Here is a 26,963-nt window from a genome sequence, read left to right as displayed (position 1 = left end):
AGATGAGAGTAAAATCTATGTCACTTTACAGCCCCGCCCACTTTTGGGGAAACCAACGCTGTCATTTGAACAGCGATCAAGCCTGAAGCCACAGAGATCTTCTGTTACTCTCCTTTCTTCTTAGAGGAAGTACAGAAACACACACACACACACACACACACACACACACACACACACACACACACACACACACACACACACACACACACACACACACACACACACACACACACACACACACACACACACACACACACACACACACACACACACACACACACACACACACACACACACACACACACACACACACACACACACACACACACACACACACACACACACACACACACACACACAAAGAAAACCTTTTGAATTAATATAGAGTTGTTTTTTTCTATTTCCTCTGAATTGTAGAAATCCTTGGTGTTTCAATATTCTCGTATTATATCATTGTTGCCCTGAGGCAACAAACCAACCCCTGGTTGAGGGGTGTGGGGGGGTCACATTTTATAATTGATATAATATCGATGACCCCTAAGCTCCTAAAACACATGGTGAAACATTATTTTTCCTCCCAAGATAACAAGTCATGCCATAGAGGTATAAGGCACTATTACAGATATTCTTAATTTGCAGTATTTTATTTTAAAAGTGTTCAGAAAGACTGCATCAAATATGCTATATCTATATATCTATATAATATCAATATTGTTATTAACTTCAATCAAAGTCAATTTAAATAGCGGGCAAGACTTTCAAAGGAGTAAAAATGCTGCTGCTGGACTACTGACTGGAGGTATTGCTGATATCATGTCTACCATCCTCTTAAAATACTCCGTCCAACAATATCAGTCTCATGAAGAAAGGTGTTTTAACGCTGATTGATTCAAAATAGCAGAGAAACATGCATTCTTGTTCTCAGGAGGGGACATTGACAGAGGATTACTCAAAAAGTACACAATAAGTACTTCATAGTACTTGTTGTGGGAGTAGTTTCACTAGTAGGCTACTGAGTCCAACAGGATTGATCTCACGAATAACTATTGGCAGAACAAATTATAACAAACTCGAGAGACGGCTGAGTGACCGCAGTGCAGAATCGCTGTATAGTTGAAATCTCCTAACAATGTTGTCCATTTTAGACACAGGCCTATTATATTTCCAGCCCTCAATAACATTCATTTTCTCGGCTCAATGTGTGTCTTGGCTGTTTTCGTTGTGAAAACAAATGGAGCGTAGATACACGGATTGACCGTCTTCATCTGCGCTCTTATTTTGAAAGACAACTTCCGATAGCATAATTATGAAAAAACGGGTTTTTTTTTTGTTTCTGTTTTCTAGTGATTTTATTTTTTGTTTTGAGAAGTAGAAAATGAAAATCATCCCGTTTTTTAAGTTTAGTAAATCCATTTTTGACCATGATAAAGAAAAACGCCTTGTATTTCAATTTTGGTTTTTCAATTTGAAAACGAAAATGAAATATCCAGTCGTTTTTTTTTTTTGAATATCCATTTGTGAAAAGAAAATCCAATGACCAAAACATACACTGACCCTTTCCCCTCTAAGCAGCGTAAGAGAGCAGCCTGAGTACTTACAGCTGTGGTCGCAGTCGGAGGAGAAGCTGTGGTAGCTCTGGTTGGACCTGCAATCGCTGAACTGGTGCTGGGTTGTGTCATGGATGTGACTGTTGTGGTAGTGGGTTTGGTGGTGGTTACTGGCGTGGTGGTGGGTTTGATGGTGGTTACAGGTGTGGTGGTGGGTTTGGTGGTGCGTTTGGTGGTGCTTATAGATGTGGGTGTTGGTTTGGTGGTGGTCACAGGTGTGGTACTGGATTTGGTGGTGGTTACTGGTGTGGTAGTGGGTTTGATGGTGGTTACAGGTGTGGCTGTTGGTTTGGTGGTGGTTGCAGGTGTGGTTATGGGTGTATTGGTGGTTATAGGTGTGGCTGTTGGTTTGGTGGTGGTTGGCATAGGTTTGGTAGTTGGTTTGGTGGTGGTCACAGGTGTGGTAGTGGGTTTGGCAGTGGTAACAGGTGTGGTGGTGGTTTTTGTGGTGCTTATAGGTGTGGCTGTCAGTTTGGTGGTGGTTACAGGTGTAGTAGTGGATTTGGTGGCGGTTACATGTGTGGCTGTTGGTTTGGTGGTGGTTGCAGGTGTGGTTATGGGTGTGTTGGTGGTTACAGGTGTGGCTGTTGGTTTGGTGATGGTCACAGGTATGGTAGTCGGTTTGGTGGTGGTTACAGGTGTGGAAGTGGGATAGGTGGTGGTCACAGGTGTGGTAGTGGGCTTGGTGGCAGTTACAGGTCTGTTAGTGGGTTTGGTGGCAGTTACAAGTGTGGTGGTGGGTTTGGTAGTGATTACAGGTGTGGTTGTGGGATAGGTGGTGGTCCCAGGTGTGGTAGTGGGTTTGTTGGGGGTTACAGGTGTGGTAATGGGATAGGTGGTTGTTACAGGTGAGTTAGTGGGTTTCCTGGTGGTTACTGGTCTGGTAGCGGGTTTGGCAGTGGTTACTGGACTGGTAGTGGGTTTGGCGGTGGTTACAGGTGTGGTGGTGGTTTTTGTGGTGCTTATAGGTGTGGCTGTCAGTTTGTTGGTGGTTGCAGGTGTGGTAGTGGATTTGGTGGTTGTAACAGATGTGGTAGTGGGTTTGGTGGCTGTTACATGTGTTGCTGTTGGTTTGGTGGTGGTTGCAGGTGTGGTTATGGGTGTGTTGGTGGTTACAGGTGTGGCTGTTGGTTTGGTGGTGGTCACAGGTATGGTAGTCGGTTTGGTGGTGGTTACAGGTGTAGAAGTGGGATAGGTGGTGGTCACAGGTGTGGTAGTGGGTTTGGTGGCATTTACAGGTGTGGTAGTGGGTTTGGTGGCAGTTACAGGTCTGTTAGTGGGTTTGGTGGCAATTACAAGTTTGGTGGTGGGTTTGGTAGTGGTTACAGGTGTGGTTGTGGGATAGGTGTCGGTTACAGGTGTGGTAATGGGAGAGGTGGTGGTCACAGGTGTGGTAGTGGGTTTGTTGGTGGTTACAGGTGTGGTAATGGGATAGGTGGTTGTTACAGGTGAGTTAGTGGGTTTCCTGGTGGTTACTGGTCTGGCAGCGGGTTTGGCAGTGGTTAATGGACTTGTGGTGGTGATCCCCCCCCGGGATGTAGGAAGAGCGCCTTCAGTGTCGGTGCTTACTGAGATTTTCAGGTGAATGGTAGAGATTGTCGACTGCGACAGAGGAACACCAAGAGAAGTTTTGGAAATGGACAGAGTTTGAGGGGTGGATGGTGGAAGCGTCTCCATGACGGACGTTGGTACGCAAGCTGTCTTTGGAAGAGGCGTGGCAGCGGAGGATGCAGGTGGTGTTGAATGTGTTGCATAGAGTTTGTTTGATTCAGTGATAGAAACCGCAGATGAAGCAAAAATAACATCCGAAGTGACCTTGGAGGTTACGGTAACATCGGGGATGCCTCCAGAGGTAACGTTGGAGGTGCCCAGAGAATCAGTTGTGTCAGAGTCTCTGGAGGTTCTGGAGGAACCTGTGGAGGAATCTGATGAGGAACCTTTAGAGGAACCTGTGGAGGAACCTGATGAGGAACCTTTAGAGGAACCTGTGGAGGAACCTGTGGAGGAACCTGTGAAGAGACCAGTGGAGGAACCTGATGAGGAACCTGTGAAGGGACCTGTGGAGGGACCTGTGGAGGAACCTGTGGAGGAACCTGTGGAGGAACCTGTTAAGGGACCTGTGGAGAGACCTGTGGAGGAACCTGATGAGGAACCTGTGGAGGGACCTGTGGAGGGACCTGTGGAGGGACCTGTGGAGGGACCTGTGGAGGAACCTGTGGAGGGACCTGTGGAGGGACCTGTGGAGGGACCTGTGGAGAGACCTGTGGAGGAACCTGTGGAGGGAACCAGAGTCACAGCTGCAGCTTCAGATTCAGGATCATTGCAGTCAGGGACGGTGTTCAAGGTTGAAAGTTCTTGGTTCTCCGATAAAGTCTCTGCTTCTGTCCAAAGCTGAAGAAGATTTCTAGCTGATGAACTCTGCCATACATCTGTCTCAAACTCAGCCGGACTTGATGAGGGAATGCGGGTGCTGTTTAGAACTGAAGGATCTGTGCCTGAAGCTGAGGCATCAGGACTAGAGTCTGCTGTAACCGTCGTCCCTGTTTCTGGTTGAGATTTGTCGTCTATAGATGTTGGAACAGATGTTGAAGCTGATGTATTAGGACTGGAGTCTGCTGTAACCGTCGTCCCTGTTTCTGGTTTAGATTTGTCGTCTACAGATGTTGGAACAGATGTTGAAGCTGATGTATTAGGACTGGAGTCTGCTGTAACCGTCGTCCCTGTTTCTGGTTTAGATTTGTCGTCTACAGATGTTGGAACAGATGTTGAAGCTGATGTATTAGGACTGGAGTCTGCTGTAACCGTCATCCCTGTTTCTGGTTTAGATTTGTCGTCTACAGATGTTGGAACAGATGTTGAAGCTGATGTATTAGGACTGGAGTCTGCTGTAACCGTCATCCCTGTTTCTGGTTTAGATTTGTCGTCTACAGATGTTGGAACAGATGTTGAAGCTGATGTATTAGGACTGGAGTCTACTGTAACCGTCGTCCCTGTTTCTGGTTTAGATTTGTCGTCTACAGATGTTGGAACAGATGTTGAAGCTGATGTATTAGGACTGGAGTCTACTGTAACCGTCGTCCCTGTTTCTGGTTTAGATTTGTCGTCTACAGATGTTGGAACAGATGTTGAAGCTGATGTATTAGGACTGGAGTCTGCTGTAACCGTCGTCCCTGTTTCTGGCTTAGATTTGTCGTCTACAGATGTTGGAACAGATGTTGAAGCTGATGTATTAGGACTGGAGTCTGCTGTAACCGTCATCCCTGTTTCTGGTTTAGATTTGTCGTCTACAGATGTTGGAACAGATGTTGAAGCTGATGTATTAGGACTGGAGTCTGCTGTAACCGTCATCCCTGTTTCTGGTTTAGATTTGTCGTCTACAGATGTTGGAACAGATGTTGAAGCTGATGTATTAGGACTGGAGTCTGCTGTAACCGTCGTCCCTGTTTCTGGTTTAGGTTTATCGTCTACAGATGTTGGAACAGATGTTGAAGCTGATGTATTAGGACTGGAGTCTGCTGTAACCGTCATCCCTGTTTCTGGTTTAGATTTGTCGTCTACAGATGTTGGAACAGATGTTGAAGCTGATGTATTAGGACTGGAGTCTGCTGTAACCGTCGTCCCTGTTTCTGGTTTAGATTTCTCGTCTACAGATGTTGGAACATATGTTGAAGCTGATGTATTAGGACTGGAGTCTACTGTAACCGTCGTCCCTGTTTCTGGTTTAGATTTGTCGTCTACAGATGTTGGAACAGATGTTGAAGCTGATGTATTAGGACTGGAGTCTGCTGTAACCGTCGTCCCTGTTTCTGGTTTAGATTTGTCGTCTACAGATGTTGGAACAGATGTTGAAGCTGATGTATTAGGACTGGAGTCTGCTGTAACCGTCGTCCCTGTTTCTGGTTTAGATTTCTCGTCTACAGATGTTGGAACATATGTTGAAGCTGATGTATTAGGACTGGAGTCTACTGTAACCGTCGTCCCTGTTTCTGGTTTAGATTTGTCGTCTACAGATGTTGGAACAGATGTTGAAGCTGATGTATTAGGACTGGAGTCTGCTGTAACCGTCGTCCCTGTTTCTGGTTTAGATTTGTCGTCTACAGATGTTGGAACAGATGTTGAAGCTGATGTATTAGGACTGGAGTCTGCTGTAACCGTCACCCCTGTTTCTGGTTTGGAGACATGGTCCCCAAATATTGATTCTCCGTCAGTTATTAAGCTGTGGACGTCTGAGGCGGTGACCTGTTCAGTTGTCGAGTGGGTTCCTCCTTCTTCAGATAGTCGCTCTTCAGTGACGGTGATGGAGGGACTCTTAGCGGTGTAGCCGGTGCTTGAGGGTTCATGTGTGTAGGAATAAAAGATGGTGGACGCAGAAGATGTGTCTGAAAAACAAGGATAAAGTTGTTGTATGAAATGTCAGTAACCACTGAAATATGTAGAGAACGACTCTGATCTGAAATATGCTCTGTTCACCAGAGGCTTAGTCTCCAGACAGACTCCGTCACACCCCCGACATGTTGATCACATGGAGAGTTCAGAGGATGTGTCTCCGACTCTGTAAACCTCATGAGTTCAGTTTGTTAGGGTTGAAATCAGTTTGAGGTCATGAAAGATGTACAGTATTCAAATCCTGATGAAGAGCCTCGTGCTGTGAAGGGACACAGCAGTACACACAAACATCACTGACACTGTAGCAGCCAAATGCAAGGTGTTTTTTTCCTGCCCACTGCAATAACTCTGTACATCAAATTACCTCTGGCTGGCAGAGAACTCTCTGCTCCATAGTTTCTCATGGAATACAATCACATTGTACATTTTACATTAATATAATCTGTTCTATATTTAATATTCCATCCGTCATATATTTATTATTTTCCTCATCATTATGAACGCGCATCTGAGAGTGGGAGCTCGGGGGCAACTCAACTGCGCATGCTCTATGCTCAGTTCTTATTATACATCCATGAGCGTCACGCATGGCACCGTCAGGCCTTCCCTTCCGATGATTTGATTGGTCAGTGGGAAGGGCCGGCGGGCTTTCCTTAACATGTCCCTGACACAGCGCACTGCGAGTGTAGTATACATTGAGTGTAGCATGCAATTTTCATCACACATTAATTAAGAGGGGCGCTGTTTCAGTCTTTGTAAAATACTCACTGACAACAGCGGAGAGATGTTTTTTAATACAAATACAAAATATAAAGAAATACCCAGCCTCCAGGAGAAAGCCCCACTGGAGGCTGAGCAGAATCTCCCCTGTGCTTCTCTAGAAGTTGTCTTTATGGGTGAATGAACTCAAAATTACCATACTGCATATAACTTATATAAGGTGTGTATTAATGGGTTTAACTAGAAGATGATAGATGATGGCATTTCATTTAATCTGGCATAATATGATTAGTCAACATCAGGAGGAATTTGTCTTTTTCTTATAATTACAGGAAGCGGGAATGAGCAGCAGGAATCTGTTAAAGTCCTTGCAATTTCATTTAAGAATGGAAAGGAAATTAAAAGAAAAATCTACAGTGTCCAAAGCACAAACCATCTCCTGGAAGTAACAGGTGAATTTGGATTTTTCCTTGATAGGATTTTAAAATACAACACAGACTTTAGAGTTTATAGATATTGATATAAGTGAGAACATCAGTAACTTTGACAGATTCCAAGTGCTTTTTTCTGAAGCACCGGATCTTCAGCCTGTCCTAAGAGAAGTCTGTCAAACTCAGGTATACATGTATCATGTTTGTTAAATTGTGTTTCAAAAAATCACACAGGCCAGAACTTGACTTTGTGCTGTGCTTATCTTATTGTTTTGTTCAGCCTACACAAGAACCAGTTCTTCTGAATGGCCTAACTGATCTACTTAAGAAGAAAACTCCAGAAATATTTGATGAAAAAGTTTGCATCTCTGACTTGGTAGAGAGGCATGGGTTGTAAGTATATGAATGTGAAATATATATAGGGGTTGGGACACTTTTTCACACCTTAATTTCATTGCCCAACCATTTCTGTTTCGGGCCTGAAATTGTTCTTGTCATTTTTTACATTTAAGTTATTCGTATTCATATTCTGTGAACAAAGTATTATATTTTGTTAATAAAGTCCCTGTCTTTCAAATTGAAACTGCTCTACTTGTTAACTTTTATTTGTTGTTACAATACTTACTATAGGGATGACTACATCATTATTAAAGCTAATTAACTATAGATATACTATAAGATCACCATAGCCAACTCTATAGTATTACTATAGTAATTTTCTATATTGTGTTCCGAAAAACCATAGAAATACTACAGGAAACACTATAGTGATACTACATATAACTCTATAGTATTATTAACTTCACTATAGTGATACTACATATAACTCTATAGTATTACTAACTTCACTGTAACATCACCACACACACACACACACACACACACACACACACACACACACACACACACACACACACACACACACACACACACACACACACACACACACACACACACACACACACACACACACACACACACACACACACACACACACACACACACACACACACACACACACACACACACACACACACACACACACACACACACACACACACACACACACACACACACACACATTTTGAGGTCAGGTGCCATATATTTGTTTTGGTCTGATCAGGACGTGAACAGGCGACTCTACGTTCCAAGACCAAGTCCCAGACTGAGCCACTGCCACTATTGCTATCAGTATTGTTGTTGTTGTTGTTGTTGGTGTTGTTGTTGTTGTTGTTGTTATCACTCAGTGTTTAAAGTGTGTCTCAGCCTCTCAGAGAGTCGAGAGACGTTTGGGTGAAGATGTTGGCTGAGCCTCTGACAGGAAGTGCTCTGCTGTCGTACTTCCTGTCTGACGGACAGCAGAAACAATGAACAGGAAGTGCTGGACTCTCCGCTCATTAACACACTTCCTGTTGACGCAGGTGTGAGGTGGACTCTGTCACACACTCTCTCTGAACACATTTTAAATCATTCAGATACACTTTAATAATAACTGTAAGATATTAGAATGAACTGCTCAGCAGACAACTAACAAGGTTTATTCAGAAAAAGGTATATAATAAATATATATATTATATATAGTTAATATAAGTTAATATTCTGCAGTATATATACATGATATTATTTATTATAATAGTGATGCAATCATCCGGGTCTAATTATTATTGATATTATTAATAAATACATTATAATGATCAATTATTTATTTATTATTATTATTTTTTTTCCCTTTTAATTATTTTTTATAAAATAATATACTATTATTTTATTTTAATTTGACTATCCTTTATATATTGTGTATCTCTTCTCCATCTAGTTACCAGTATACAGATATTACTTTTCATAAAGACCAACATTAGTTTAAACAAACACTAAAGAGTTTATCAGCCGACGTCAGAAATAAGTGTTTTGATCTTATTATATTTTAGGTATAGATTGTACCCCCTAACATGTCCCAGATTCTCCTGTTTGAGAAAAAGTGTATCGAGAAAAAGAGAAACTTCGATGATTTTAAATGATAAACAAATAAAAGCAGATTTCAGAATAACTGAGAAGTCTTAGTATTTTATCTTCGGTACATAATTTAAAATGCTGTATAACATGTTCATAATCATTTAACATCCTATGATGAAGAGTCTTTAGCTGTTCCTGATATCACCATGAAGACCCCCCAATATTAGTTATATTAAAGTTTTCTGACATGTAATGTTTGAATATGCTCCTGATGCATTACGTGCTGCTAACTTTGGGATACATCTGTACACACAAGCAGCAGTGAGTGAGGGTTTCTCTCCTTCACAGATATCTGCTGAATCTGTCTTCTCTCAGAATAAAATATTTTTAGTTGATGTACTTACAGCGGGAGGCGAGAAGGACCAGCAGCAGCATCAGAGCGTCCATGTTTCTGCAGCTCCAGACCAGCAGGGAAGTGCTCCTATTGGACAGGAAGCAGAGAGTCACTTCCTGCTATTCAACACACCGGCATTCTCCAAACACCAGAGCCATAACTGCGCTGCACAGGAATAACCGGTGAAGAAGAACAGGAATAAACCTGTAGAAGAAGAACAGGAATAACCTGTAGAAGAAGAACAGGAATAACCTGTAGAAGAAGAACAGGAATAACCTGTAGAAGAAGAACAGGGATATACCTGTAGAAGAAGAACAGGAATAACCTGTAGAAGAAGAACAGGAATAACCTGTAGAAGAAGAACAGGAATAACCTGTAGAAGAAGAACAGGGATATACCTGTAGAAAAAGAACAGGAATAGGGTCTCAGTCCGTAGGGGCTTGGGCTGTGAGCCGTAGGGTCCACGGTTCAAGCCCCCGGACAGACCTAAAATATGGAGTGTGGACTGCTACTTGGTGAGGTCCCAGTTCACCTCCTGGGCCCTGCCCTTGTGCCCTTGAGCAAGGCACCGGACACCCCCCACCCCTCACTCCCATTGCTTATCGGACGCTGTGCAATAGCTACCCACTGCTCCCACACACACACACACACACACACACACACACACACACACACACACACACACACACACACACACACACACACACACACACACACACACACACACACACACACACACACACACACACACACACACACACACACACACACACACACACACACACACACACACACACACACACACACACACACACACACACACACACGGTCCTTGGTTGCAGGAAGACTCCTCTTCCTCTGCACACAGACATTTCCTCAAACCCTGAACACACCCTGACCTATGGGAGGATGGAGCACCCACCAAGCACGATCAACACACACACACACACACACACACACACACACACACACACACACACACACACACACACACACACACACACACACACACACACACACACACACACACACACACACACACACACACACACACACACACACACACACACACACACACACACACACACCACACACACACACACACATTAATTGTTTCTATGCTCCAGAACAATCAGTATACATAATAAGGTGACAGTATTCCCGTACATAATTAGTAATTGGATTACTTTTAAAAATGTTGGATTACCAGCAGGATGACAGTGTTGTAGCACTTTATTATTTTATATATATACACTATATAGACACATGTATTGGGACACCCCTCTGAATCATTGAATTTAGTCCCATTGCCACAGGTGTATCAAATAAAACACCATGCAGTCTGCCTTTACAAACATCTCTGAAAGACAGGCTCGTTCTGAAGATTGGTTCTGAAACAGGATGTCAGTTCATTTCTTCTTTTTCTCTCCTAGATATTCCACGATCAACTGTAAGTGGTATTGTTGCAAAATGCAAGCCTTACATCACCGAGCACAATGCCAAGCGTCGGATGGAGGGGTGTAAAGCCGCCTCTGGACTCTGGAGCAGAGGAAACATGTTCTGTGGACCAATCATGCTTCTCTATCAGTCTGATGAGTCTGGGTTTGTTGAATGCCAGGAGAACGTTACCTGCCTGACTGCATTGTGACAACTGTAACATTTGGTGGAGGAGGGATAATGCTATGGTTGTTTTTCTGGGGTTGGCCTCGGCCCCTTAGCTCCAGTGAAGTTATTCTTCATGCTTCATCTTACCAATTCATTTTGGACAATTCTATGTTTCCTACTTTGTGGAAACAGTTTGGGGAAGAAGAACCTTTTTCTTCCAGCATGACTGAGTCTCACAAAGCAGGTCCATGAAGGCCTGGTGGATGAGTTTGGTGGAAGAACTTGACCTGAACCCATTGAACTCCAACCCATGGCTGTCACACAGAGACACGCCAATATCTTTTAGAACGCCTTCCCAGAAGAGTGGAAGCTGTCAAAGCTGCAAAGGGCATTCACATGAATGCCTAAGAATCTAGAATGGGATGTCATAAAAGCTCCTGTGGGTGTAATGTGCAGGTGGCCCAATACTTTTGTCTATATGTAAATATAATAGTATTGTAATACTGGAAGTGTGAATCTGCTTCATCGATTTCAATTCCTTTGGTTAGTTTATTATTTTTTTATAGGTTTTTCTCAAAATGTGACTTTATTTTTTAATCGAAATTAACTTGTTCCTCATCATTTGACTTGCTATAATTTGACTTGATATATGATCGATGGCTGATTGATATATTTTGATATATCCACCTGACCATCAGCAGGGCCGTTTTCAGCTTCCTGCTGAACAACGCCCAGAGACTTCAAATAATCATGAGTATAAATAATCAGTATTTATTGTGTTGGTGTGTCTTTAACTTAGAGGAGGTTAACTCCACCCGCCTGTTCCTCCCGTGTCATAAAACAGCCTCACTTTCACTTCCTCTTTTCTCTGCTGCAGCTTCCTGCTTTCTGCCCGTCTGTCACACTCTGGAAAATAGATTTGATGTACTTTATATATAGTATACTTTATATTTAATGTACTTTATATATAACATACTTTATATTTAATGTACTTTATATTTAATATAATTTATATTTAATATACTGTGTGTGTGTTTTCAGGACAGAGTGTTTGATAATCTTCTCTGGAGCTTACCTTCAGCACACTGAGCTGCAGGAAGGTGAGCGTTTGTTTCACTGACATTAAGACATTTTATATTATATTATATTCTCTTATATCACGTATTAATATGTATTAATATCAAATATTCCTCTGGTGTTTTGTACGCAGCTGATGTGAGATGGCAGAAACCAACCTGATGTCTGCAGCTTCTGGTACTTTATATACAATCATTATACCGTACTGTCCCTGAACGCACCATGGTGTTTTCTTCACCCAGCATTATTAATATATTTACCATACTGTTCCTGAACGCACCATGGTGTTTTCTTCACCCAGCATTATTAATATATTTACCGTACTGTCCCTGAACGCACCATGGTGTTTTCTTCACCCAGCATTATTAATATATTTACCGTACTGTCTCTGAACGCACCATGGTGTTTTTCGTCACCCAGCATTATTAATATATTTACCGTACTGTCCCTGAATGCTCCGTGGTGTTTTTCTACACCCAGCATAAAATAGATACAGCAGATGCTAAACAAAATTATATAAAAGGTTATTATTACTCTTAAAACTTATTACATTACATTACATTGCATTTAGCTGACACTTTTATCCAAAGCGACTTACAATAAGTACATTCGACCAGGAAGACACAACCTTGAAGAAAACAGAATCATATAAGAACATCAGGTTTCATAGAGCCAAACATTTCAAATGCCACTCAACTGGCTTTAGATAAGCCAGTCCTTTATTAGTATATAAGTGCTCTGTTAGCAATTCTTTGTTAGTCATTCTATCGCTCGAAGTGGAGTCGAAAGAGATGAGTTTTCAGTCTGCGCTGGAAGGTGTGTAAGCTTTCTGCTGTCCTGATGTCAATGGGAGCTTATTCCACCATTTTGGAGCCAGGATAGCAAATCCACATGTTTTTGCTGATGGGAACTTGGGTCCCCCTCGCAGCGAGGGTGCAGCGAGTCGTTTGGCTGATGCAGAGCGAAGTGCACGCGCTGGGGTGTACGGTTTAACCATGTTCTGGATGTAGGAAGGGCCAGATCCATTCGCAGCATGGTACGCAAGTATCAGTGTCTTGAAGTGAATTCTAGCAGTTACCGGAAGCCAGTGAAGGGAGTGGAGGAGCGGAGTGGTGTGGGAACATTTAGAAAGGTTGAAGACCAGACGAGCCGCTGCATTCTGAATGAGCTGCAGAGGTCGGATGGCACATGCAGGTAGACCAGCCAGGAGGGAGTTGCAGTAGTCTAGGCGTGAGGTGACGAGAGCCTGGACCAGAACCTGCGTCGATTTCTGAGTCAGCTGGGGGCGTATCTTCCTGATGTTGAAAAGCGTGTATCTGCAGCAGCGGGTTGTAGCGGCGATGTTTGCAGTGAAGGACAGGTTGTTATCTAGGGTCACACCCAGATTCCTTGCAGTCTGGGTCGGGGAAACAGCAGAGGGGCCGATGTTGATTGTCAGGTCAAGAGAGGGACAATCTTTTCCCGGAAGGAAAAGCACTTCAGTTTTGTCAAGGTTGAGCTTGAGATGATGAGCGGACATCCACTGAGAGATGTCAGCTAAACAAGCAAAGATGCGAGCGACGACCTGGGTCTCTGAGCGGGGAGAGGACAGAATTAATTGGGTGTCGTCAGCGTAGCAGTGGTATGAAAAACCATGCGGGCTAATGACAGATCCGAGCGAGTTTGTGTACAGGGAGAAGAGGAGGGGACCAAGAACAGAGCCCTGAGGGACACCTGTAGTTAATTGACCAGGGTCGGACTCGGACCCTTTCCAAGTTACCCTGTAGGTGCGGTCTTTGAGGTATGAGGTGAGGAGGGAAAGTGCAGAGCCTGAAACTCCAAGGTCTTGGAGAGTGCGAAGGAGGATCTGATGGTTCACCGTGTCGAATGCAGCAGACAGGTCCAACAGGATGATGACAGAGGAGAGGGAGGCTGCTTTAGCCGTGTGCAGTTCCTCAGTGACAGCAATGAGAGCAGTTTCTGTGGAGTGACCTGCCTTGAAACCAGACTGGTGCGGATCCAGAAGGTTGTTCTGATGGAGATAACAGGAGAGTTGTTTAAAGACAGGAACGGGAGGAGAGAGACAGGCCTGTAGTTTATAACATCAGACGGGTTGAGAGTGGGTTTCTTTAGGAGAGGGTTTACTCTTGCCTCCTTGAGACTGTTTGGAAAGTGACCATAAGTTAGAGAAGTGTTGATGAAATGGGAGAGAAACGGTAGAATATCAGGAGCGATAGTCTGAAGGAGGTTTGAAGGGATAGGGTCCAGAGGACAGGTGGTAGGGCGGGCAGAGGTAATGAGGGTAAGAACCTCACTTGGCGAGAGAGGGGAAAAGGAGGTTAGTGTGCCGGTTGAAGGTGGGTCTGGTGATCCAGCGGTGAGTAGAGGTGAGTCTTTTTTTCAAAGTGGTTAACAAAGTCGCTTGACAGAAGTGAGGAGGGGGAAGGGGCTTTAGGGGGGTCCAAGAGGGTGGAGAAGATGGAAAATAGTTTTTTAGGATTGGAATAGGAAGATTGGATCTTATCTTGAAAGAAAGTGCTTTTTGCCTGAGAGATCGAAGAAGAGAAAGAGGAGAGGAGAGCCTGATAGGTTAGGAGGTCGTCGCGGTGTTTGGATTTCCACCGTTTCCGCTCTGCTGCCCTAAGGACGGTTCTATTAGCACGCAGTGCGTCATTTAGCCAGGGAGCAGGATGGGACTGACGAGCGTGCCGAGATGTGAGAGGACAGAGAGAGTCCAGAGAGGATGAGAGAGTAGAGAGGAGAGTTTCTGCAGCAGAGTTTGGAGGCAGGAGTTGGAACGAGTCAGAGGAAGGGAGGGCTGAGAGCACCGATGAGGCAAAGGTAGAGGGGGAGAGGGAACGGAGGTTACGGCGGACAAGTGCAGGATGCGAAGAGATTAGTTTGTTATGTTTGGAAAGGGGTAGAGAGAATGAAATGAAGAAGTGATCGGATGTGTGGAGCGGGTTTACAAAGAGGTTAGAAGTAGCGCATTTCCTTGAGAATATGAGATCAAGGACATTGCCAGCTTTATGAGTTGGTGGGGACGGAGACAGTGAGAAAGCAAAGGCGGTGAACAGAGATGTTAGTTCGTCTATCTTCCCCGTCTGGAGGTTGAAGTCTCCGAGAAGTACAGCGGGAGGGCCAGTTTCAGGGATGTGTGAGAGGAGATTATCTAATTCCTCCATGAAGTCCCCCAAGGCGCCTGGTGGACGGTAGAGAACAACAATGGTTAATTGTATAGGATGGATTACTGTGACGGCATGGAATTGAAAGGTGGAAGGAGTGAAGTTAGGAAGCTTGAAGAGGGAAAAGCTCCATTTGGGAGAGAGCAGGAGACCAGTGCCACCTCCTCTGCCAGGGGGTCTGGGTGTATGGGAGAAGGAGCATGCTGTGGAGAGAGCAGGAGACCAGTGCCACCTCCTCTGCCAGGGGGTCTGGGTGTATGGGAGAAGGAGCATGCTGTGGAGAGAGCTGCTGGGTGGATGTGTTGGATGGAGTAATCCAGGTCTCAGTGAGAGCAGGGTCTGCAGGGAGGCATATCCAGAGATGAAGTCAGCCTTAGGAACAGCTGACTGGCAGTTCCACAGGCCGCCTGAAACTAGATGCTGGATCTCAGTGGAGCACGTGGGATAGACGAGAGCGGGCCGGTTATAGCGATTAGGAGATACACGGGGCCAGTGATAATTGCGAGAAGACACATGAACAGGAATAGAGAAAATACACATGATTATAGCATGAGGGGCTAGAAAGCTAAACAAAAGAAAAATAAGACACCAGCGATACTTAGCTCAATCAAAGTAGGATTTGCCTCCTCTTTGCCTCCGTCGTGACTCCCGCAGGACTCTAATGTCTTTGTCGGTCTTCGGCTGTCTGACGCTGACGCTGACGCTCAAAGAAAGAGCTGCCTAAATGGACACCTGATTGCTGAGTTCTCACAGCTGTGGTGCCACGCCCCTCTAATTAGTTAACTCTCTACAGCTGATAGATTATTAAAACTGAGATATTATTTTGTAGTCCCATAAACAACACCCACTGTTTATATATATATATATATATATATCTGTGTGTGTGTGTGGCCTAGCATTACTATACTTGTGGGGACCTAAATCTGTTTACACAGTCACGTGTGGGGACTCGCCGCCCTTATGGGGACAAAATGGAGGTCCTCATGAGGGGAATCATTCATTTTAGGGTGAAGACTTGGTTAGGTTTAGGATTAGGGTTAAGGTAAGGTTAAGGGTTAGAGTTAGGCATGTGTTGGTTCTGGTTAAGGTTAGGATAAGTCTCCAGGAAATGCATGTAAGTCAATGTAATGTCCCTGAAGTGATGTAAACATGGTATGTGTGTGTGTGTGTGTGTGGGTGTAGCTCTCACAACGAAGCAGCTGCAGCAGAAATTGTCATCAGAGAAGAAGAGCGAGCATCCGGTCCTCCTGCTTTTTGAGATCCCGTCCACTCGAGTTGTTGAGAACCAGCTGTCCAAATACGTGGTGACTTATTTATATTTCTTTTTTAAATAATATTTTCATTGGGTGACCCTAACCCTAACCTGAGCTCCACCAACAATGTAACATATAATATATATAATATAAGACATGAACAATAAAACAAATAAAACAATTAAGATAAAATAGATAATGTTGGACACCAATGTGCAATTAATGCAGGATGAGATGAAGTAATTTCTATTTACTAATTGTATTCATTTTTTACTTAAATAACAAATAATGTATATTCAATATATTTTATTTACATATTTTATTCATTCATTAATATTATTTAAAAATTCTTTAAAAAATGTATTCATTAATTTCTTTTGGTCTGGTTAAGTCACAGGAGTGCCATAGAGATATAAAATATGTAAAAGTAAAATGATCCTAATATCTGTTTTTATTACATGTATTATTTCTATTTGTATATGTATTGTGGGTGTTCTTAATGCGAGACGATGCGTGCAGGTGTATGAGGTGGTGGTGATGTTGTCAGGCAGTTTTGATTCCAGCCGTGTGTCCGTGGAGCGCCGTTACTCCGACTTCCTGCGGCTGCAGCGCCTCCTCCTGCAGGAGTTCGACTCGACGCTGGAAGACGTGTCGCCCCCCCCCAAACTCCTGAGCGGCAACTTCTGTGCTGCCGTGCTGTTGCAGCGCCGCCTCGCCCTGCAGGACTACCTGGCCAAACTCTTCTCGACGCGCTGCGTCCGCTACTCGCCTCTGTTCGCTGCCTTCTTCACGGACGCCGAGCAGCGGGGGGCGCTGGTGCTGCTGCGGGGGGGGCAGTTCAGCCCGGCGCTGAGGCAGCTAGAAGACGTGTTAGCGCTGCAGGTACAAAGGTTTATTTCAAGATTAACCAGAAAGGTCTGATTTCTGTCCCTAGAACCAGAACCCTCAGGTTTGTTTTCTGTCCCCAGAACCAGAACCCTCAGGTTTGTTTTCTGTCCCCAGAACCATATCTCTCAGGTCTTCTGGTCTGCTTTCGGTCCCATGTGAGAACTAAATATGGAGAAGTGCAATTATTATGCTCCATACATGTGGAACAAACTGAGTTGAGTTATACTGCTCTTAATGTTTTCATAGTTGTAAAGTGCGTGTGTTGCAGGAGAAGTTGCAGTGTTGGCAGAGTCCCGCCCTCCGCCTGCCAACGCTCTGTGCCCTGGCTGTCTGTCACTGCGACCTGCAGCAGCATCAGGAGGCGTTGGATGCGGCTCAGAGGGCGCTGCCTGTTGCCCGGCGCTGCGGCCTGCGGAGCCACCGGGCGGCGCTGCTGCGCCTCCTGATGGACCTGAGCTACAGGCTGGGGCTGCCCGGGGCCCGCCTGCAGGACGAGCTGCAGGGCCTACAGGACCAACCCCCCACCCTGAAATACGATCCCCCTACTCTGAAGGAGCTGGTCATCCAACAGTTCACCTGAGGGGCTAAACATGTGAGACGAGATACAGAGCGAAGGAGTCCTCAACAAGACTCAGTGTTATGAGTCCTAAACCCTGACATGAGTCAGCATTATGAGTCCTGAACCCTGACCTGAGTCAGCATTATGAGTCCTGAACCCTGACCTGAGTCAGCATTATGAGTCCTGAACCCTGACCTGAGTCAGCATTATGAGTCCTGAACCCTGACATGAGTCAGCATTATGAGTCCTGAACCCTGACATGAGTCAGCGTTATGAGTCCTGAACCCTGACCTGAGTCAGCATTATGAGTCCTAAACCTGATATGAGTCAGCATTATTTCATTTCATTTTTATTTGTCCCGCTCATGGTACGCATAACCAAATATACAATAATTGCTAACAAAACATGTCTCTACAAACACCATTGAGCGAAAAGGAGCAGGGAGAAGAATAACATCTTATATGACCTGCCCCTTTCTAAAAAAAAAAAAATATACCAATAGATGGTCTGCCCTTCATAATAAAAAGAAATGTTCACAGCCAAACATAACAGTACACCCTCTCCTGAGTCATACTGGAGAAGAAGGTGGAAAGCGGTGCATAATAATAATAAAAATAATAACAATAACAACAATAATAACAATAACAACAACAATAACAATGGGACCTACAAATAAAGAACAGATATCACATCAAAGACATCAACAATATTTAGCAATGCAGGACCAGAGTACATAGACTTATTCACATTATGCTTCATATAGTCCCATCTTTCTTAATTTATACAATTTCTTTAACTGAAAAATACATATACAATTCTTTAGATCCTTATGTTGAGGATTCCACAATTTTACACCAACCACCGACATACACATTTGCTTAAGAGTAGTCATTGTATAAGGATGCTTAAAGTTTAATTTCCTTCTGTGGTCTTCCTTGTCTGATCCAAAAACAAACAACTGTTGTAAATATTACTAATAATGTCTGCAGCTCAGCTATCTCTTTGAGTTTCAAGAGTCCTGTCTTAACCTCTTAAGCCCGAAGGTCCCCCCAGTGGACCCCTCCCACCGTTTTTTTACGAGACTATGTCTCAGGGCTTCTTAACATTTATGAAACTATTAATGTTTCATACCCTTTTAAAGGTAAGAAACTCCGCTAACTGACAATAAGAACAATTGTTAGCTAAAAAAAACACAAGAGTAATACCAAGCCTTTGAATTAGCATTGAGCGAAAAAATGCTAACAAATGCTAACGCTTTTTTACACAGAACTCACGGTAGAAATGCCCTTATTACTATCTTAACTGCACAAACAAGATATACGATTTAAAGCTGAGACTCCACAGATTCCACACATGTAATGTCATCACTGTACGACTTCGAATTCCTGGAGCTATCAGCCAGAAAAGAGAAAGTAAACAACATCCGGTTTCAAAAATATTACAATAATTACGTCTTACCTTTTTTGATTTGTGATCAAAAGTTGTGTTCAACGGAATAAAAACGCTGCTCAAGGTTAATCCAATGTCTTTGTGTCACGTAGACATTTTTACTGATAATCCATCATCATATTTATGGCAATATACTGGGTATAACGTTTTGCCGTCCAGGCTTGTACTTTCAGATATGTTTCGTTTGCTTCTCTATTACGTCCGCAATGGTAATGTTTACGTGGATTTGGGAACTGCCCATCGATTCTATTGGATGTAATGGTTAAGAAAAAGGTGTAAATCACCCAAATCAACCAATGGGTTCCAGAGATATGGTCCTGCTTAAAGTATAAAGAATGCCAGCCAGCTTAAGTACATCACGCAGGAGACTTTTCTTATTGTTTACTACGTAAGGAAGCAGGAATTGCAGGACCCACTCTGAGCACGGAGCGGACAGCAGATAACGGAATTGCAGTTTTATTGCTTATAGATTATCAGAACATTTCAAAGGGGACACAGCCACATTGGATATTAACCTATGGATTAACTACATCATCGTTTTAATGCCATTGAAGACCAGTTTAGACCAGACAAAGAGGAAGGTGAGCCATGTTAGCCTAGTGCATTAGCGCTAGCGCCACTTGTTTTGATGTACGTTTTTGTTGATTACGTCGCGAGTGTGTATCTTTCAGTGTTGAGGTGGGCACCGTTAGATTCTGTGTCTTTACGATCATAAACAATGTGTTGGATGTGCAGCAAGGATAACTAATAAGGGAGCTAAGAGTGATTTTCGGTGCAGTAATAGGTTAGCATTTTTCGCTAGGGGCTAATTCAGAGGCTCACTACACACACTCTTACAAGAGGATAACAGAGTAGGCCTATGTTTTATTTTAATTTTTTTCACAACAGTTGTATTTGGATGGAATGAATACCTATAGTGATAATTGAAAGTAATAAAATGATTTTTACAGTGAAAAAGTTCAAATGGAACTGATGGTTCCCAAATTACCCAGAGGTGAGTCCGCTTGGACTTTATTTTTCTAAACCTCTCTAAAAAGGTAAAATGTCACTTGTTTTGCATAAATCTTGATACAGGGTACTTACTATATGTTATTGTTTGGATTCCTAAAGCTTTTAGTCTACTAGCCCATCATTCAAGGGTGGTTTTCACTATAAGTAATGGGTTTTTTTTAGGCGGACATTATAATTTACATGTTTTTACTGTGTTCCATCTGAATTTACTTTAAAATAAAAACATCTATATTGATTCTGACACTTCTACATCCAACTCACAGATGTAACCTTGCTTTGAGAGAAAATATTATTAATTTACCCCTTTTAGAAGTGAAGATATAGTCTTTGTTGTGTTAGTGGCATCTTCGAGCCTGAAACCTGAAAAACAGACTCAGGGCTTAAGAGGTTAAAAAAACAGTCTGTTGGTGTGTTCTCTTGAATCAGGTTTATGTATTATTCTTACTGCCCTTTTCTGTAATATTGACAATGGCTTTATGTTGCTCATATACGTGTTGCCCCACACTTCTATACAATAAATGGAAAATGGCTAAATGAGTGTGTCAATCAATCAATCAATCAATCAATCAATCAATCAATCAATCAATGTTTATTTATTTAACCCTAACCCCCCCCCACACACACGCACACATACACGCGCACACACACACACACACACACACACACACACACACACACACACACACACACACACACACACACACACACACACACACACACACACACACACACACACACACACACACACACACACACACACACACACGCGGATGCAGCATCACAAATATATCCACTGATAATGAAACTATTTTGAAAACAATGAAGAGTTAACCGAGGAGGTCAGAGGTCGGCAGCCATGTTACTGTGCAGCAGTGCGTTAATGGTATACTTGATTTGATATGAATATTCTTTGACTTTGATGTCCGGCGTTTGTTCAGATTCCGCTATGGTTGCGTACAATAGCACATTCTGAACAACTCCTGGGTTAAGGTCGGCACCCCCCCCCCAAACACAGGGATGCAGCATCGCAAATATATCCACTTTGGAGTGGCTTTAGGGGACACACGACATATCGAATCATATCTACAAATCGAGCCAAAGCTAACAAGAATAGTATTGACTGCCTAGCATGCGGGGAAACGGGTGTGTTGAGATAAAAACCTTAACGGAAGGTTTTGTCCTGTTTTAAGACGTGACCTTTGACATTAGGTAAAACAGAGGGGTCAAACGACATGTACTCTTCGACGCGATTCCGACGAGACGAAGACTTTGACCCTTGGAGCTTTGTTACATTTCAAGCCGTAACCTTTGACATTTAGTTGCACCAGAGGCATCAATCTGCATGTACTCTTCGACGCGATTCCAACTAGACCAAGCTCAAAGCCGTCGGACGTTCCTATGCGCCGGGAGATTCGCATGTCATCTCTGGGGTTATGGTTAGGGTAAGACCTTGGGGTAAAGAGTTTGGGCAGTATTTATGAGAGACCTAATCATTTCAAAGGGCCCATGTCATGCTTTACCAGTTATTACACGTCCCCTTGTGTGTTATGAAGTTGTGTATGCATGTAAACGGTCTGCAGAGTCAAAAACACTCAAAGTACACCCTGTAGGGAATACAACTCCAACACAGAAAATAGCTCCCTAAGTATTGTAGCAGTGGCCACACACACACACACACACACACACACACACACACACACACACACACACACACACACACACACACACACACACACACACACACACACACACACACACACACACACACACACACACACACACACACACACACACACACACACACACACACACACACACACACACACACACACACACACACACACACACACACACGAATATTCTTTGACTTTGATGTCCGGCGTCTTTCAGATTCCGCTATAGTTGCGTACAATAGCACATTCTGAACAACCCCTGGTTTAAGATTGGTACACCCCCCCCCACACACAGGGATGCAGCATCGCAAATATATCCACTTTGGAGTGGCTTTAGGGGACACACGACATATCGAATCATATCTACAAATCGAGCCGAAGCTAACAAGTATAGTCTCGACAGCCTAGCATGCGGGGAATGGGGAGAGAAAATTGTAATTGGACTTTGAAGACTTGAAATGGCCATAAGTCGTTCCAACAGGTGGGCGTGCTTACCCCACTTGGTGTGTGAGTTGCCTCCGCCCCCCCCCAAGGTGCACAGCGAGTTTGAAGCAAATTGGTGCATTTTTCATTTTCAATATTCACTAGGTTAAGGGGCTATTTACCACCACCCGTGTAGTATACAATGTGTATATCTGGGGCTACGAGGTGGGCAACTGTACGGGACCTGCTCTGGGTGATAGCTTAGGCCCACGGCTATAATCTGAGAGACATTTGGGCCCAGCGGCAGTCTTCCCTGTTACTGAAATTGGAGTTTTAAAACTTCAAACGGCCATAAGTCGTTCCAGCGGGTGGGCAACTGTAGCCCACTTTGTGTGTGCGTTGTACCCGGCCCCTCGCAGGTGCCCACCGAGTTTGAGGCAAATTAGAGCATTTTTAGGGTTAGGGTAAGGGTTAGGGTTAGGTTAGGGTTATGGTTAGGGTTAGGGTTAGGGTTAGGTTTGTGTAATGGCCACCGGATCTCCCCATGTCGCCCGACGGCTCCACGGTTAATAGAGATCCAAGGAAAGGCACGCGCACTAGATGACGTGTCGGCTCATGCCCTAGCTTAGAATCATGACTGAATCATAAGTGTGTACAGGTGAAGTAGACAGAGTAATTAAGCTTGAGGACAGACACCGTGGAGGTTAGTTGGTGGTTACCAACGGATGTCTCCCCATGGCCGCAAGGACCGTATCTGTTTATGGCCCGTTTCCTTACGTTACACCCCGAGGGGCCTCGCCCAGAAAGGGGTTGAAAGAAAGGTCAGAGTGAAAAAGTGGGGAGATAATGTGGTTTAGATTTAGGCAAAGAGCCAGACTGTTCAAGGTTAAAGGTCAGATTAAGGGTAACCTGGTCCTCTTGGGGAACAAAGTAGTCCGCAGTTAGACTGAAGATGGTCTAATATGATATTTATTTACGAGTGTACCATAAGTTAATTTTAGTGGTTTTAATTAAGAGTCAGATAGTCATTTGTGGAGATGTATTTTAGGGAAAATAAATGAAAGGCCTCCTAGTGCCAGTCACGAATCGCACCAATCCAGACAGGGCCTCACCAAGCCGGGAGAACCGGGCTCAACAAACATTAGCTGCACCAGGACACCGCTCAATTCGGGCAGAACCAACTCCCCCACCCCGCCAAGGTCGACCCGGAACCGACTGAGGGAATTACCCTTCCAGTCCAAATAAAGTCCCCAAGGTCGGGGGGGGGGCGCGGTCCACACAAGCCTTGCTGTGTCAAAGTACCGCCTGTTTAAAAAGAACCACACCTCTCCTTATCAGTCATGGTAGGCCGAGGTCTGACTGAGGAAACAACTACATTATATTTCCAAATTCAATTTGGATTTAGAGAAAAGTGTATCATAAGTTGATTTATAATTATTTGAATTGAAAGTCAAATAACTTTTTATGGAGAAGTACTTTAGGCAAGGAGACAGAGTGGTTAGGTTTAGAGTTTAAATTAAGAATATGATGGTCTATTAATTGAAGAGTATTAACTTAAGTTTAGGCATAAGGTCTGAATGGTTAAGTTTAGGAGTAAGATTAAGGATTAAGTGCTACATTTATTGTTGAACATAAGATGATGCACTATTTGATGCATACTAACTTAAGTTTAGGTATTAGGTCTGAGTGGTTAAGTTTAGGAGTAAGATTAAGGATTAAGTGCTACATTTATTGTTGAACATAAGATGGTGCACTAACTTAAGTTTAGGTATTAGGTCTGAGTGGTTAAGTTTAGGAGTAAGATTAAGGATCAAGTGCTACATTTATTGTTGAACATAAGATGGTGCACTCACTTAAGTTTAGGTATTAGGTCTGAGTGGTTAAGTTTAGGAGTAAGATTAAGGATCAAGTGCTACATTTATTGTTGAACATAGGGTTAGGGTTAGGGTTAGGGTTAGGTTAGGGTTAGGGTTAGGGTTAGGGTTAGGGTTAGGGTTAGGGTTAGGGTTAGGGTTAGGGTTAGGGTTAGGGTTAGGGTTAGGGTTAGGGTTAGGGTTAGGTTAAGGGGCTATTTACCACCACCCGTGTAGTATACAATGTGTATATCTGGGGCTACGAGGTGGGCAACTGTACGGGACCTGCTCTGGGTGATAGCTTAGGCCCACGGCTATAATCTGAGAGACATTTGGGCCCAGCGGCAGTCTTCCCTGTTACTGAAATTGGAGTTTTAAAACTTCAAACGGCCATAAGTCGTTCCAGCGGGTGGGCAACTGTAGCCCACTTTGTGTGTGCGTTGTACCCGGCCCCTCGCAGGTGCCCACCGAGTTTGAGGCAAATTAGAGCATTTTTAGGGTTAGGGTAAGGGTTAGGGTTAGGTTAGGGTTATGGTTAGGGTTAGGGTTAGGGTTAGGTTTGTGTAATGGCCACCGGATCTCCCCATGTCGCCCGACGGCTCCACGGTTAATAGAGATCCAAGGAAAGGCACGCGCACTAGATGACGTGTCGGCTCATGCCCTAGCTTAGAATCATGACTGAATCATAAGTGTGTACAGGTGAAGTAGACAGAGTAATTAAGCTTGAGGACAGACACCGTGGAGGTTAGTTGGTGGTTACCAACGGATGTCTCCCCATGGCCGCAAGGACCGTATCTGTTTATGGCCCGTTTCCTTACGTTACACCCCGAGGGGCCTCGCCCAGATAGGGGGTAGGAAAGAAAGGTCAGAGTGAAAAAGTGGGGAGATAATGTGGTTTAGATTTAGGCCAAGAGCCATAGTGTTCAAGGTTAAAGGTCAGATTAAGGGTAAATTGGTATTCTTGGGGAACAAAATAGTCCGCAGTTAGACTGAAGATGGTCTATTATTGGATATTTAGTTAAGAGTGTACCAATAGTTAATTGAAGTGGTTTTAGTTGAGAGTCAGACGGTCCATCCAAACCTTGCCGCGTCAAAGTACCGCCTGTTTAAAAAGAATCACACCTCTCCTTACCAGTCATGGTAGGCCGAGGTCTGACTGAGGAAACAACTAAATTATATTTCCAAATTCAATTTGGATTTAGAGAAAAGTGTATCATAAGTTGATTTATAATTATTTGAATTGAAAGTCAAATAACTTTTTATGGAGAAGTACTTTAGGCAAGGAGACAGAGTGGTTAGGTTTAGAGTTTACATTAAGAATATGATGGTCTATTAATTGAAGAGTATTAACTTAAGTTTAGGCATAAGGTCTGAATGGTTAAGTTTAGGAGTAAGATTAAGGATTAAGTGCTACATTTATTGTTGAACATAAGATGATGCACTATTTGATGCATACTAACTTAAGTTTAGGTATTAGGTCTGAGTGGTTAAGTTTAGGAGTAAGATTAAGGATTAAGTGCTACATTTATTGTTGAACATAAGATGGTGCACTAACTTAAGTTTAGGTATTAGGTCTGAGTGGTTAAGTTTAGGAGTAAGATTAAGGATCAAGTGCTACATTTATTGTTGAACATAAGATGGTGCACTCACTTAAGTTTAGGTATTAGGTCTGAGTGGTTAAGTTTAGGAGTAAGATTAAGGATCAAGTGCTACATTTATTGTTGAACATAGGGTTAGGGTTAGGGTTAGGGTTAGGGTTAGGGTTAGGGTTAGGGTTAGGGTTAGGGTTAGGGTTAGGGTTAGGGTTAGGGTTAGGTAAAACATTTTTGATCTGACTGCTGTAAGCAGAAGGATCGATGCTCTCGCCATCATTGGCACGCCTCCAGGTGTGGTCCTCTCTCATTCAGGCTCCTTTCGTGACTATATCACGTCTAAAAAATTATATCAGAAGACACATCACGTTTGTGCTTTAAGTGTCTTCTATATTCAAAAATTGACACGTCTTCAGTAGAAAACCTAGGAATCATCGATTGTTTCTGCCCATTACGTCTATACAATCTCATCCTAGGAGTGGCCCTGCTAGGGAGATCAGATCCAGCAGTGTGTCTCATAAAAATTCTGCAGCTGTATGAACAGATTTAAGACTGCAGGAGGAGCAGGCAACAGGCCAGAGTGTGCCAGATAAGGCCTCAACACTCTTTTTATATAGGATCAGGTGAGTATTATTAAGAGAAGGTTATGTTTAGAGGACAAATGATCCTTCCAGAGTGAGCCTGAGACAGCATATGCCCTCCTTTTTATAGGGGCAGGGGTCGTTGTTGCGTGTTTTCCCGTGAAAAGTGGAACAGACTTCAGACTACAGGAGGAACAGGCCGGAGTGTGCCAGATAAGGCCTCAACACTATCTTTATATAGGATCAGGTAAGTATTATTAAGAGAAGGTTATGTTTAGAGGACAAATGATCCTTCCAGAGTGAGCCTGAGACAGCATATGCCCTCCTATTTATAGGGGCAGGGG

The 26,963-nt window shown here is 43.5% G+C and overlaps 2 protein-coding genes across 4 annotated transcripts in view; one reads left to right on the top strand and one right to left on the bottom strand.

Moving 5' to 3' along the window:
- The window catches only part of LOC117442591 (mucin-2-like), an 81,188-nt gene extending 71,642 nt beyond the window's left edge, over positions 1–9,546 (bottom strand). Inside the window, exons 1-2 of the mRNA XM_034078562.2 lie at positions 9,502–9,546; positions 1,599–5,986 (exon numbers count right to left, since the gene is read on the bottom strand). Of these exons, the coding sequence (XP_033934453.2) occupies positions 1,599–5,986; positions 9,502–9,544 (4,431 nt within the window). The 5' untranslated portion in view covers positions 9,545–9,546. The remainder of the gene's footprint in view (positions 1–1,598; positions 5,987–9,501) is intronic.
- Positions 9,547–11,964: 2,418 nt separating this feature from the next.
- snx20 (sorting nexin 20) lies at positions 11,965–21,031 on the top strand. Of its 3 annotated transcripts, XM_071202447.1 has the most exons (7): positions 11,965–12,020; positions 12,138–12,196; positions 12,307–12,350; positions 16,520–16,641; positions 17,110–17,472; positions 17,593–17,633; positions 17,747–18,010. In XM_071202447.1, exons 3-7 carry the CDS (start codon positions 12,317–12,319, stop codon positions 17,922–17,924), a joined length of 738 nt encoding a protein of 245 aa, XP_071058548.1. In that variant the 5' UTR covers positions 11,965–12,020; positions 12,138–12,196; positions 12,307–12,316; the 3' UTR covers positions 17,925–18,010. The 3 variants fall into 3 exon arrangements, with proteins under 3 accessions (XP_071058548.1, XP_033934460.1, XP_033934461.1); XM_034078569.2 differs by lacking the exon at positions 17,593–17,633 and having other exon boundaries at positions 17,747–21,031; XM_034078570.1 differs by lacking the exon at positions 17,593–17,633 and having other exon boundaries at positions 17,733–18,010.
- Positions 21,032–26,963: the final 5,932 nt, after the last annotated feature.

This window comes from Pseudochaenichthys georgianus, unplaced genomic scaffold, assembly GCF_902827115.2.
Source record: "Pseudochaenichthys georgianus unplaced genomic scaffold, fPseGeo1.2 scaffold_445_arrow_ctg1, whole genome shotgun sequence".
NCBI lineage: Eukaryota > Metazoa > Chordata > Actinopteri > Perciformes > Channichthyidae > Pseudochaenichthys > Pseudochaenichthys georgianus.
This window is presented reverse-complemented; position numbering and strand designations above follow the sequence as displayed.

What these genes read in the sequence shown, in the direction of transcription:
- snx20 (XM_034078569.2), top strand. Translation starts at nt 12,317, where the DNA reads ATGGCAGAAACCAACCTGATGTCTGCAGCTTCTG. An exon ending in CCTGATGTCTGCAGCTTCTG is followed by an intron (nt 12,351 to 16,519) that starts GTACTTTATATA and finishes GTGTGGGTGTAG; the next exon opens with CTCTCACAACGAAGCAGCTG. An exon ending in AAGACGTGTTAGCGCTGCAG is followed by an intron (nt 17,473 to 17,746) that starts GTACAAAGGTTT and finishes CGTGTGTTGCAG; the next exon opens with GAGAAGTTGCAGTGTTGGCA.